The 13,543-nt window shown below is 31.4% G+C and overlaps 1 protein-coding gene across 2 annotated transcripts in view; it reads right to left on the bottom strand.

Moving 5' to 3' along the window:
- Positions 1-13,543, bottom strand: part of LOC106460569 (calcium-transporting ATPase sarcoplasmic/endoplasmic reticulum type-like) — a 90,883-nt gene that overhangs the window by 17,272 nt on the left and 60,068 nt on the right. For both annotated transcript variants that reach the window (XM_013920287.2, XM_013920286.2), the window contains exons 11-16: positions 12,878-12,971; positions 11,269-11,399; positions 8,662-8,750; positions 6,172-6,274; positions 5,433-5,690; positions 3,998-4,216 (exon numbers count right to left, since the gene is read on the bottom strand). In XM_013920287.2, coding sequence (XP_013775741.1) covers positions 3,998-4,216; positions 5,433-5,690; positions 6,172-6,274; positions 8,662-8,750; positions 11,269-11,399; positions 12,878-12,971 — 894 coding nt within the window. The remainder of the gene's footprint in view (positions 1-3,997; positions 4,217-5,432; positions 5,691-6,171; positions 6,275-8,661; positions 8,751-11,268; positions 11,400-12,877; positions 12,972-13,543) is intronic.

Consider the following 13,543-nt stretch of genomic DNA (forward strand, 5'->3'; position numbering starts at 1 on the left):
CCTATTAGCAATGGATGATAAACAAACAGCAGTGTCCCACCCAAGACGATTCAAAAAGTAAAGAAGCCACGTGTGGAGGGAAAGAACTGAAGATGGCAAATGCCCCAACATGGATGGAAGAGGTAGGAGGTATCCCACCAAAATCCCTAAATATAGGTGTAACACCTAAGAAAGGAAGTGAACAACAAACATTTCCTGTAGGAGAATAGAGAGGGTAAAACGAAGCTGAAAAACTAAGTAGGGGAGAAAATGGAGAGGATTAACAGAGATCTAAAGGACATAAAAATCAAAAAGAAAAATCTGTCTGATGGTAAGCTTAGGCAAAAAGAAGTAAAGCCTGTAAAGGATGAGGCTTACAAGTTCCCACTCTCAAAAGGGGAACAAAAAGAACATCAGGAAACGGTGTCAGAAGAAGGGGAATATACTGTGAAATGTGTTTAAAACAAAAAAAAAGAACCAAGATTGGCCTAGCAGAATCTGCAGTAGAGACCTGGAATGCAATCCATGATAAGATGAAGGAAAACTGACAAAATCTGGGCCATCTGAAATAGGTTCAGCCATTGTAGAAGGAAAGTGAGCAATATTGGGAGCAGGTAGGGTGGACCCCAGCCTACAGGGACACAAACAAACAAATTTAAGGGTTAGAAGTATAAATAATAAATTTTCACACTTATTTTCTGCAGTTATTTTATTGCTAGTAGATGAGTTAGAAATTAGAAAAAAACAAAATGAATAGTACTTTGTTCTTTTCAGTATGGACAGTAAAGTTCCAAGTAAATCTCCTGAGAGTTTCTTCTAATCTTTTTACATCTATTTCCTATTGTTATTCTACTGTTAGCTACTGAAGTAGAAACCTGCTGAATATAAAGCAATGAATCACTGTTCTCATTTAGGTGTTACCGTACTTTGACACCGTCAATATTAAATAACTTCATGCAGCACAACTCCCAGAATTTTCTCTGCTTTGAAAACACAGTGGGATAGGATATATCAACTTGTTGATAATATTACAACAATTGTTTAAAGTATTATAAAATGTTTATGACTTTGTAGAAAGTCTGGGCCTATCCAATAAGACAAAAAGCAGAAGTATCCTACCGAACTATTAATCGCTGCTCTGAGAACACAGTGGGATAGAATTTGCTGACTTCTTTACAATACAGTGGTTGCAACAAGAATTGTCTAAAGTACTTTATAAAAGTGAGAGAAAATATTTATGATATGACTCTGTACAAAGTATAAAGTTGTATCCTAACCAATAAACTTGCTAGTTATCTTACTTGGTGGTAGGAATTTAGCATTGGCATAAGTGTAAATGTGTGTAAATGCTTACATACATCCTGTTTCCTATATTACCATGCTTACACGGTAACCAATAAATGTGTAGTTTCTAGTAATATAAATACAGCTCCTTTTGGTTGAGCTAGTACTCTTGGCTTAGCCTTCTTGATTGTAAGTAAATTATTCACCAGCAAACTGCAAACTCAACTGGGTGTTTATGTAAAGATGTTCCTCTTCATGTGTTAAGATTAGTTGGTCAGTGATAAATTTATTTCTTAGACTTTCACAAATTACACAAATAAACTTTTCCTGAATTGCCAAGTCTTTAGTTTTGTATAATGTGTTTTTATTCTACCTTTCATATTGGCTACCATACATTACACACACACACACACACACATACATATATACACACACATATAACGTTTTCCAATAAATACTTGAATGTCAGTTATTTTTCTTAAAACATAAAACAGTAAATAAAAAATATTTAGGAAAACAATGATCTCTACTACTTATGATGCTACGAAGTCCTTGTTTGCACTTGTAAGCAGTACTTGCTAAGCATCATTCAAATTCACAAGTGGAGATGTAAAAATAATAATTTTTGTAGACTTTATATAAGCATTTTGGAATACAAAAAATTATAAATTACTATACCAATAACCCTAAAAATCCACTGTAATTTATCAGGCTTGCTAACTAAACTATATTTGGGTCTAAAAAAATATAATTTTTATTCACAAAGTAGCCTTGATAGCAATACTTCAAACCTTCCAATGATATAAGAGCATTTCTCTGATAAATAACTTTGGAAGACTGACAGAATTATGTAGAATAAATATATAGCTTTCGATCGATTATAAAGCTATTGGTATATAAAAGTAGGTGTAGATAAACAAGTCTTCTCAAATGAGGAAGTGGTGGGTGGAGCAAATATGGTAGGTTTGCTAAATATCATGATATCTCAGCAAATAGAAAAGGTAGGAGGTTCTTATTTTATATTCGAGCTTGCCAATATCGAACACTTGAGTTTCTAATTTGTACAAAACTATAGACATTGTATTGTAGGCATCACAAAATGTAATCTGACCAAACCCAGAAGGTCACATACCATGTGACACACAAAAATCTATATTTAGCCTTTTTTTATATTTAGTTTCAAATTAAGATACTATCTAATGTATAATATTAAAATTTTAATTATAATCTACAACTTGATACCAAACTTATTGATGTACATTTATAAAATAATAGCTAAATAAAATATTGAATGTAAATCTACAAACGTGATGACATGCCCTCTGACCCTACCCATCTGAATAGGGTTAATTAGCAATTAACCCGTAAGTAGAACTACAGGTAAACCGAATATAACAGATGCATATTAAGCCTAATCAAACAGTGCAGGACAAAGAATATCACTAAGCTCTAAAATAAAAATCTTAACCTATAAGTATGTACAATATTGGAAAAATAAGTTAGTGTGGACCCTGGTTTTAGGGTTCCACACAAACCAAGTTAAAATGAAGTATAAAAGATAAATAATAACGAAAATGAAATAACTGTGTATTAACAATAATCTATGTATGAGATGAGATGTGATGTATGGAAGAAACACAATATAATTAAATGAATGATTGATATATCAGTAAAATGAATTACAGATAATGCTAAAATAACAAAGACCCCTAGTATCAGTAGTATTGAAAAAAAGATACAACTAAGCCTAATTTCTAACCTGAACTGGACTACGAGTATCAATCAATCTAATGAAACTAAAATAACTAGATAATAATATCGAAAAATAAAATTATTCAAAAAACCATAATAGTATAAGTCTTATCTTTCCAATGTTGGTGGACTGTATGTCAAAATATGTGGGGCCTCAAACTCAAAGCGAGATCAACTCATTGGATGATCAATCCTCGACAATGTAAAGCCAAAAATCTTCCCGCAGAGTACTGCTACCTGAAGCCTGTGTAAATGTGGTGATAGAACACACAACCTCCAAAGTGGTAATGTAGAATTTATAATGTAAAATTAATAACCAAACACAACTGTGTTGGCAGAAATAAATAAAATGCTTTTGTAATGAAGCAATAAGTTTTGTAACCAGGTAGAAATATAAAATAATTGCAATTTGGAATAACTCAACAAGTTACAAATATCACTATAGTATAATAAAGAGTGTATTTGTTGAGAGACATTAATACACGGGTATAGAAAAAAATTAAAATAAAACACTTGAATAGAGCTCAAACTAAATGTCACAACATGAATACTGTCAAACAAGAAGTGATAGTTCAGTAGAATTGAATAGAGGGAGTCACATGCATCAAGAGAGTATGTCACATGATGATTTGAAAGTGAGATGCACTGGAATCAGTCAACTGCAGATGAGTGGGAGCTTGAAGGTTGTGGCATGAGCAAAACGTTTTTATATATAAAGGGCACCACTGAACGAAAAAAGCTATTCATGTGAAACGAGGTAATGTACCATATCAGAATGACTTTCGCTACACAGTGGATTTCACTGCCACAGTTGGAACTCAATGCAAGTGATAAAATTAAAAGTACCAGTAAAAGCTCTGTTTAACATAGTTCACTGTTGAGAAGGATATGTCACTGCTAGTATGTGTAAAATCTATAACATTTACAATGAGTTAAAACTAACCAGAAATATCAATATAAAAGGTGTAAGGAAAAACATTACCTCATATGTGTAGAATTTCGTTGAGTCTGCCAGATCCATTTCCTCTGGTTTTCGTGGCTCATCAATAGTAGCTAAGGCCAGGCAGCGAAGAGTGTCTCTCCCAGTACCATAGTGGCGAGTGCGTTCCAAGATTTTATTTTTGATGGTATTGGTCATAGGAACCTTGTTATTTCCAATTCTCACAAAGCTACATCTATCAAGCACTCCTTCTGGTGCACCCTATAAAAGTGAATAAGTCATTTCCAACTATACATCATCCACAAATGAACGATGTAAATAACAGCCAACTTTGACAGTTATATAATGAGACTGTATTTACTTTTCAGTACTTGTAATAAAATAACCTACTACTCCCAACTCAAACACTGGTCTCAGAAAACTGGTCTGCTAACCTTAGAGTTGGCTCCTCAAATGTTACAGCAAAAAACACCAGATTGCTTTGAAGTTACTAGCATTACACATATATGCATATATATTTCCAGCTGTCACTTTATACATTAGATTGCTTTGAAGTTACTAACACTACATATATGTGCATATGTATTTCCAGCTTTCATTTTTTACATTTTACCTTATTGAAAGTAAAACAGACAGAATGATATAAATGTAAAATATGTTACAAGAAACAAAACAACCATTTAGCTTTTTTTTTCCTGATAATTCTATTAAAGAAACTTTGTTTACAATCTTAACTTACAATTTTAAATAATATACAATGTGACTAATACCTTAAAAACTTATTTTGGATTTAAAGGTACAGACTGTTAAAAATAAGAAAGAAAGTGGTCCTTACGTAGACTCAAGTAATCTTGTACTTGCAAACAGTATCATGTTTTTGTTTCTCCCATAATAAGTACTCTAAATGCTTAATTTGTATTTGAAGATAAAAGTAACTTTTCTGGGCATATTTTTTGTCCAATTAATATCTTTGAAACACAGCAATCACAGCTTGAAAAAGGAATAATTTCTGTAGGTAAAATTATCTGCATTTTTTAGTAACACTTAATATGACCAATACACATAAAATGGCTCTACATTTAATAAAGCAGAATGAAGCCTATGGTTTTTAATCACATACTTATACACGAAAAAATGTAATAACTAAAAGGCACAACTAAAACATTTTTTATCTTTATTTTGTGCTAAAATCTTAACATTTAACTGTATATTAAAAACAGACATTTACCTACTAGTGTATCAATATGGATAAAGCAGTGTTCTGAATTCATCATAACTAACTTGATACATAAAATTTATTCTACTTTTCATCTTAATTCAGTGTTTTCAAAACATTTTAGTATCTATATTTAAAAAAAAAAAGTTCTGCCTCCTCTACCATAATTATTGTAGTAGTTTTTCCTGCAAGAGCATTAAAAAAAACAGAATGGATTTAAAACAAACATGGCAAAAGAACGAGTCATTATTTTTTCTCTACCTTGCAGAACATCTTTGAGCCTGCTCCAAGGCGAACAGATTTGATTGGGATGCAATATGAGCTCATGGACTTGCGATCACGGGAAAACTCAAGAGTAAATTCTTTCTTCCACATAGCTTGGATACCATGGTTTACAACTAGAGCAGCATCTCTCTTAGTTCGGCCTGTCTTTTCAAAGTTGAAGGGGTTCATTTTTTCAGAAAGAACAACAAGTGCTGTCTCTGTAGCTTCACCCACCTTTTCAAACATCTGCTTGTACTATAAGTGGGAAATGGAAAAGATGACAAAAAAAAGAATTATGAAAAATTAGAAAATTAAGAGTTATCAAGCTGGAAGATGAATCTGTCAAAGGAGTAAGAGCTTTTTACTCTACTGACATACTGAAATGTTATATTTTTTTTATCAACAAATACTTCCACTATCGTGAAACTAAAGGAAAAAAGTGTTTAAAAATTGTAAGTAAGATTAACATAACATTTAATTTTGCATAGCTGTTTAGAGCCACATCAGTTTTTCATCTACTTCTTGCAACACAAAATATCATGAAAAAGAAATTTATCATTTGGATTTTGTAAAATTGTGTTTTAAAACGTAATTCATTTATATAATCTCACAAAATCACATAAGCTCATATTATAAACTACTACCATATATATATGTGTGTGTGTGTGTGTGTGTGTGTGTGTGTGTGTGTGTGTGTGTACAAGATACAAGTAAGACAAAATCTTTATGTTCTTACCTCATTAAAGTCTATACTGGAGTCATTGCACATTGTGCAAATGGTAGCTAGTTCATACAAAGCTTCATAATCACTGCAACGAACTTTACTCCCATCTTTAAAACTGTGGAGAGGGAAACATTTCTTAATATTTGGTAGTTCATCCAAATTAATATGAACTTTACTAGCACAGTTTATTACAGCAGTAACTAAGTTTTGTGAACTATCAGTTGAGCTAGTCAGTCACACAAAGACACACAATAAACAATTTTGCATATGATACAAATATACAGACACTGTCACAGACTTACAACTTTGATGTTGCTTATAGTGAACTGCTTTTGGAGTCTCAATACATTGATACAATCCATGATGCCATAACTGGTCATACTCATTCTGACAGTAATGCATCTTTACAATAGCCCTGCAGTATAGTTAATCACAAGACTGTAATGTCAAGTCAAAAGCACACTACTACTCTCAGCTTGCTTTCCACAATCCAGTTATTGTACAAAAACAATTGTTTCTCACCACCTGTTTCAACAGCTTGACCCCACAGAAATCCATGGGTGTTACATCTGACCAGCATGTCTTCATATGAAATAGTTTGTGTACCAATATCATTCTCCAGTTGAAATGGTTGAATGTATATGCTGTGGAAGCAGCTTGTTTATATATGACTTGTGTCACTTTTCCAGATGGAGATACTTCTTGATTGTGTTGCATACTGTTGCCTGGGATATGTGGACAACTTTTGCCACTGACATTTGTTTTCATAGATTCTCACCTATTACAAAATACCACACTTTGCTTATCAAAGCTGGGGTATTACTTATTGTAGGTCTCTCTCTGGATGGTCCTTGTTCTGATAGTTGATCCATATTCCTTTGTTTTCCAATACCATTAAGTAAAACAGATATCCCTATCTTAGAAATTCTAAAACTCCAAGTTGAACATATCTTATGAACTGAGTATATGATTATATTGCATAGGAAAAGCTATTACATAGTCTTCCCTAAAGAGATAAATTTTCTGTGCCATCACACTCCCTACAAAATAATAAACAATTCAAAATGTAGTTCTGAAACAGATAGTTTCCAAAGTGACTTTATATCAGCTATGGTTATCATGTGAAATGCTGATTCTTACATTCAAAATCATTTTAATATAACATACTCAACCCTTTGTATAATGGTGTATAATATTATGTTTCCTAATGAGCAAATTCTAGTAACAGGACAATCTCTAACAAATAGGAATTGTAACTGAGATCCTAATTAACCCAAGAGCTTTGAGATCAAGAATCAAGCACGAAAATTACTTAATTTAACTGCAGCAATGGTTAATTAATAGCAATAGTGCCGACAATCATGGTCTTATCATGTATTAACTTCAGTTGTCTTCCAGTCTCATTCAACTCATTGTAACAGCTCTTGTGACATAGTTAGAAAGCCAGAAAACATTGTGATAGTTATAGTAAATTGTCTGCTTTTTGCATGTTATTATTCTATGTTCTTTGTCGCATTATTTAATTAAGCATAAATATTTAATGCACTACTAGCATTAATATGAAGAAAGTTCTTTATTTCTTGTTTTCATTTATATTCTTTATTTATTATTATAATAGTGACTAAAATGTAAAAATAGTGATCTCTTTGGATTAATTAAGGTTAGATTAAGTAAAATAAATAATAAAATAATAAAAATGTCTCACAAAGCATGCACGTGAGCAGCTGATGGGTAAGCTAATTTGATAGCGTAATGTAAGCTGCATGTTTCCCAAGTGATTTACAACTTATAATGGCACGAATAGTAGTTAGACATGGTTCAAAGGACAATAAAACAATAAAATTTAATTATATGTATACTGTTACGAGTTTAAAGTTACTTAGGATAAATGACTGCAGTTTTATGTTACATTTGAAATCATTCTAGAAAGAAAAAGAGGGTAATGTAGATTTATTTAGATTTTTTTTTTTTGGTGGTTACAAGGTCAGTCAAATTGACCAACCTTGTATAGAGTTAGAGATGAGAAAATATCAGATAAAGTATAAAATTTTGCTGAAAAATTATGTTTTATAATTGTTTTGGAAGTTTTACAGATAACACAAATGAAATTTGTGATTTTTGACATGAAGAAAATTATATTTAATTTTAACATGATAATCACTTTGCACACAGACTATTCAAAACAAATACTCTATATATTCACGGACAAATCTTTTTTGAGTTTATTAAAAATACTTCACTAAAAAATATGATTTTTGGTATGTGAAAAACTTATAATGTTTACTGAAAGACTGCCAAATTTTGTGAAGATATACACACTATATTAAAAGTTAGTAGTATCAAATCTATAAAGACTTTGAACAAGTACAGAGGTCACGTAGTCAGTCAAATTGACCGAGCACTTATTGAGAGAGTTAAATGTTAAAAAGTTGCCTTTGCTATCAATTATCTAGTATGCTAATACCTTAGACAGATAAAGAGTATTTACAATCTATAACTTACACTTCTCCAATAGGTTCATAGGTGGATCCCGTTGCTTCAAATTCATGTAAGTTAACATCTTCATCTTCTGCACTTTTAATGACAAAGAACTGTTGAGAAATAGAGAGAGAGATAAAAATTTAGATACTGTGTTGTCTCTAATTATCGCTACACCCAGTATTTTTTATCAAGTTTATCTTGTGTGATAGCAATAATCCAACATATAATTTTGATTTGAGAAAAAAGAATAAACATTCACACACACACACTTATTAGAAATGGAATTCAGAACTGCACAAATACTATAATTAACACCTCTTTTGCAGGGGCAATACAATAACATAACAATAGATTAGTTGTGTAAAATACATTTTTCTAATGGTTAGAGAAAAATGTTAATCCTATAACAAAAACATTACTTTTAAAACCCTTTCTGTGCATTTTACTGAGTCATATTTAAAATTTAATTAAACCACTTTATTATCAATGTACTTTATATTATCTCAGTTTTTATTCCTTTATTTCAAAAGAAACCTCTAAAACCAATACCTGAACTTTACAGCTAATAAAAGAGAAACAATTGCGTGTAATGTCAACATGTTCTTGTAGATGTTCAAAGTACATATATATAGCTTGTTTATGAGTAACTCGAGTAAAATTCCAAGAACTTGTGGCCGAGGAAAACATCGTAAAATTCTTTCAGTTCAAGGTAAGCCACGCCCACTTCCAAATTAGAAGCTGTGTTGCTAAGCAGCAGTTTTAGGTTGAATGGCATAGCTTATAACCAATAGAAAGAGCAGATTTCCCATTGAATGTCACCAAATTAGTAGTAAGTATAGACTTATATATCCATTTACAAACCAGAAGAAATAAAGTTTAGTCCACTGTTGAGAGCAGGGTCCCTAGCCTTATACATATTAATTTTATAGACAGTTAAATTGCATTTAGGTTTTACTTTTATGTTTCAGTTAATTATGTATTATTGTGTTTTAAAATTCATATGTGAATGGTTTAATGATTTTTTAAATTTACTTTATACTTTGCCTCGAACAACAGGCGAGTGTAACCACCATTTAGTCAGGGGCTAAACTGTCTTTGCTGATGTTAACATTACATTGCCCGTGGGTACCTGTTGATGTGTGTCGACATAAATAATCAAAGACAGAGAAAATGAAATGAAAACAAAACATTAAAAATAAACTATAAGTGAAAATGTAGAGACGTGATATTATGCATGTGATCTAATGAAGATATTTTAAAATTATTCAATGAAGAGATAAAAGGAATCTATATATATTTCCATTTCTTAATCTTTAACATTTCATTACACTGTACATTAATGATAATAGCTAGAGTTAGTGACGTTGCATATCACTCATATAATGTATGATATTGCAGAGAAAATGGCAAATATAAACATTTACCTTAAAAACACTTTTGATATTCATTTAGGAGATTCTATGAAAGTGAAATGTAACAATTGTAAGATCAAAATAGTATTTTTATACTTAACATGAAAATATCTTGCAGGTGAACTATCCATAGACCAAGCAAAAATAACTACATTAAATAACGAATTTTTGGTAGAAGTAGTAAAAAAAACAAATTTAAACACTATATTTTTCTCAAACTACATACTGTTATGAAAGTTCTTGTCAAGTTTTAAGCAACTTAATCCACTGGCTTTATTATTGGAAAAAAACTTAACAAGAGTTACATCACATGCTTAAGTCTAAAGCATGTTGCTGTTATCAAGTTAATCACCTAACAGCAGATTGAGTTTGTACATTACATTTTTTAATGATTAAAGACAAATGTAAATGTCCTAATGGTAGATTAGTGATGTATATTTTATTTTTATTAATGGTTAGAGAGAAGATTAAATTTTAACAGTGGATCAGTCATGCACATTACATTTTTCTAATAGTATAAGTTTGTTCTGAAAGGTCTAGAGTGTTTTCTGTGATACAGAGAAAAAAAAAATTGAAAAAACATTAAAAATCTTATTAAATTTATATATTTTGTTCAATTTATGCTGGCATCATCAATGTGAATGGCACCTTAAGAACACATGGTTTTAAAGCCAGGTCAGAGAATCCAAAATCTCAGTTTTGGCTGTCCCTAATTTTGTACTCATCACCGGGAGAAAGTAGCCAGTCAAAAATGCTCTCTGCCAGATAGGCTTTGGCCAGCTTAGAGCAAAAATAATAGGTTGCATGTCACTTATATAATGTATCCCTAACTGAAATTGTAAATGTGTTAATCAGGATCATGGATTGAAGTTTGGACCATCCAGGTCACAGCATAGTAAATTAACCACTGAACCACACCTAACTCAGATTGCTGCCTTGGTAATATTTTTTCATATGACCAGCATTCATATACTTGTTAATTGGAAGATCAAATGCTTTGTTCTAGCCTTCAAGAAATGGAATATCTCAGATGAATGCTACAATTCTATTTTTGAATGGGGTAGTTTTTTCTTGATATTCATGAAGTGTTTAGAAAATATTAAATTTTGTACCACATGTTCTACCTTGAACATATCATTTGTAGTAAGTTTCAATATCTTAAAATGTTCTTCTATGTTAAAGTAGTAATGGAGCTCAGTAGATCTAGTGAACTCACCCTACTAACTGACATTTGGTTTGTGGTTAATGTTCCAGTTTTGTCTGAACAGATGACTGAGGTGCAACCTAACGTCTCTACAGAGGGTAGTGACCTCACTATAGCATTCTTCTTCGCCATTCTTCGTGTACCTGAAGGAAGAAAAAATGTTGTTCTAATCCAAATGTGCTACATCTGTAACACTAACACCAGAAAACTAAAATATTCTGGTAATAAGACTGTTACCAGATGAAACTTTGCCAATATCAGAAAGAAAACAATATCAACACATAAGCCTGATACTACATGATCTTGGTTTGCACTAAAACAAATAAATCATCACATCTTCAAGTAATAAGCCTGTTATCACATGATCTTGGTTCGTAACAAAGTAAATAACAAAAACCTAAGAGAGAGACTAGTATAAAACATAACTATAAATTACTTAAAACAATAAAAACCAAAGTTTCAGGGTGTAAGCATATGACTGACACTTTTTATATTATAAATATCTTTAACCAGCTAACTTAGAATTACACACTTGTCTGTAAGCTGCTGCTGAAGTTAATCATAGTTAACTGATAGCCACTTACTTTGGAATTTTAAGATGATTCAATAACTATTCATACAAACAGAAGAAACAGAATGCATTAATAATGTATTATTTAAAGCATTACTTCATCCAGGCCTGTACATAGAATGTTTGAAAGATGGGGTTCTAATCTGTGAGATTAAAAGCTAACATATATTGTGCAAAGCACAACCAGCATTCAAAGCATGCTAATGCTATGGAGGTATGGGGGCATACCCCACATAGCTGTTAAATATATACAACTGTTTCAGTTTAAGTTTATTGGAAGTATTATCATTTGGATAGTTTATATAGCATGGGTGTCATATTTAGTTACTTTTAGAAGCATGAGTTTATGACAAGTTTGTTTACATAATTGTTTACGATTCAAACGTTTTGTAGGTATGTTCAATTGTTATATTGTTGCATCAGAATATCTAGTATTGCTTGGAATATTCTATTATTATTTAGATATAGATTGTGTGATTGTGAGTTTAGCCATAATAAGTGTATAGAAGTGACTTTTGAAGTGTAATTATCATAGACTGTATTGTAATAACAAAGCAGAGAAGAATAATTTGTCTTGTCAATTGTGTTCTAAGGTAACTGAGCCAGCCTGTGTGAACTTTGACAAAAAAAAAGAGACAATAATTTAAAGTTCTGGATACAACTGTGATAACCAACAGTGTAGTGAACATTTGTATATACAGTACGTTTCACTTGTTTTAATATATTATTTTAAAACAAATGGACTGTGTTACTGTTTGTTTATTGTTGAAATTTATCACCAACAAGTCACAGACACCTACTGTAAAACATCTGGCCTATAAAACCTGAAAGTAGAAATACAGCTTCAGGCTTCCAATTTCGAAGTGTCAACAGAAGGCAATGCATGTGACTATTTCAAGCCGAAAAATGCTAATGTAGACTATGTAGAAAATATTAAATGTCATAAGCAGCTGCACTATAAATAATTTTTACATCAAAAAAATATGGGTTTTGGCCAAACCCCACCCCTGCATAAATGCATGTCATCAGATTTTCCCAAAAAACACTTACCTAATGCTAGACATGTTGTAATAACAGCAGGTAGACCTTCTGGAATGGCAGCTACAGCTAAAGCAACAGCAATCTTGAAATAGTAAATGGCCCCCTGAAATTAAATAGAAAATACAAGAGTATCAGGTAACACTGGTGCCTTCAAAGAAATGATTAAACTAAAATAATTATTAACACTTTTAACACAAAAAAAAAGATAACAAACGTATATGTATATTGTTTTGCTGAAACACCAAAAATGAAAGAAAAAAACAAAAGAGGATTGTAGTGATTAACTTTTTCCATACAGGCTTGATTGAATCAACCAAGTTCATAAACATTTTGTACTCATTACAGTTTCCATACAATAACTTTTAACACAGTATGTGCATCTTCACAAAATTTGGAAGGCTTTCAGTAAACATTACAAGACAATTAGATTTTCAATTCAGCATTTTTAATAAAGATTTGTCTGTGAATATATTGAGTAGTTTTGTTTACTAGTCCAAATGCAAAATGATTTTCATGTTAATATTAAAAATACTTTTATTCATCTGAAAATTTTAAAATCTCATTTGTGTAATGAATTCAAATTCGATGACGAGGAACCCACTTTGAGACTAATAATGGCTGGAGACGGCTTGAATGGGTAATGAAGAAAAACTTTAATATAAGTTTAACATAACA

This window comes from Limulus polyphemus, unplaced genomic scaffold, assembly GCF_000517525.1.
Source record: "Limulus polyphemus unplaced genomic scaffold, Limulus_polyphemus-2.1.2 Scaffold796, whole genome shotgun sequence".
In the NCBI taxonomy this organism is placed as follows: Eukaryota; Metazoa; Arthropoda; class Merostomata; order Xiphosura; family Limulidae; genus Limulus; species Limulus polyphemus.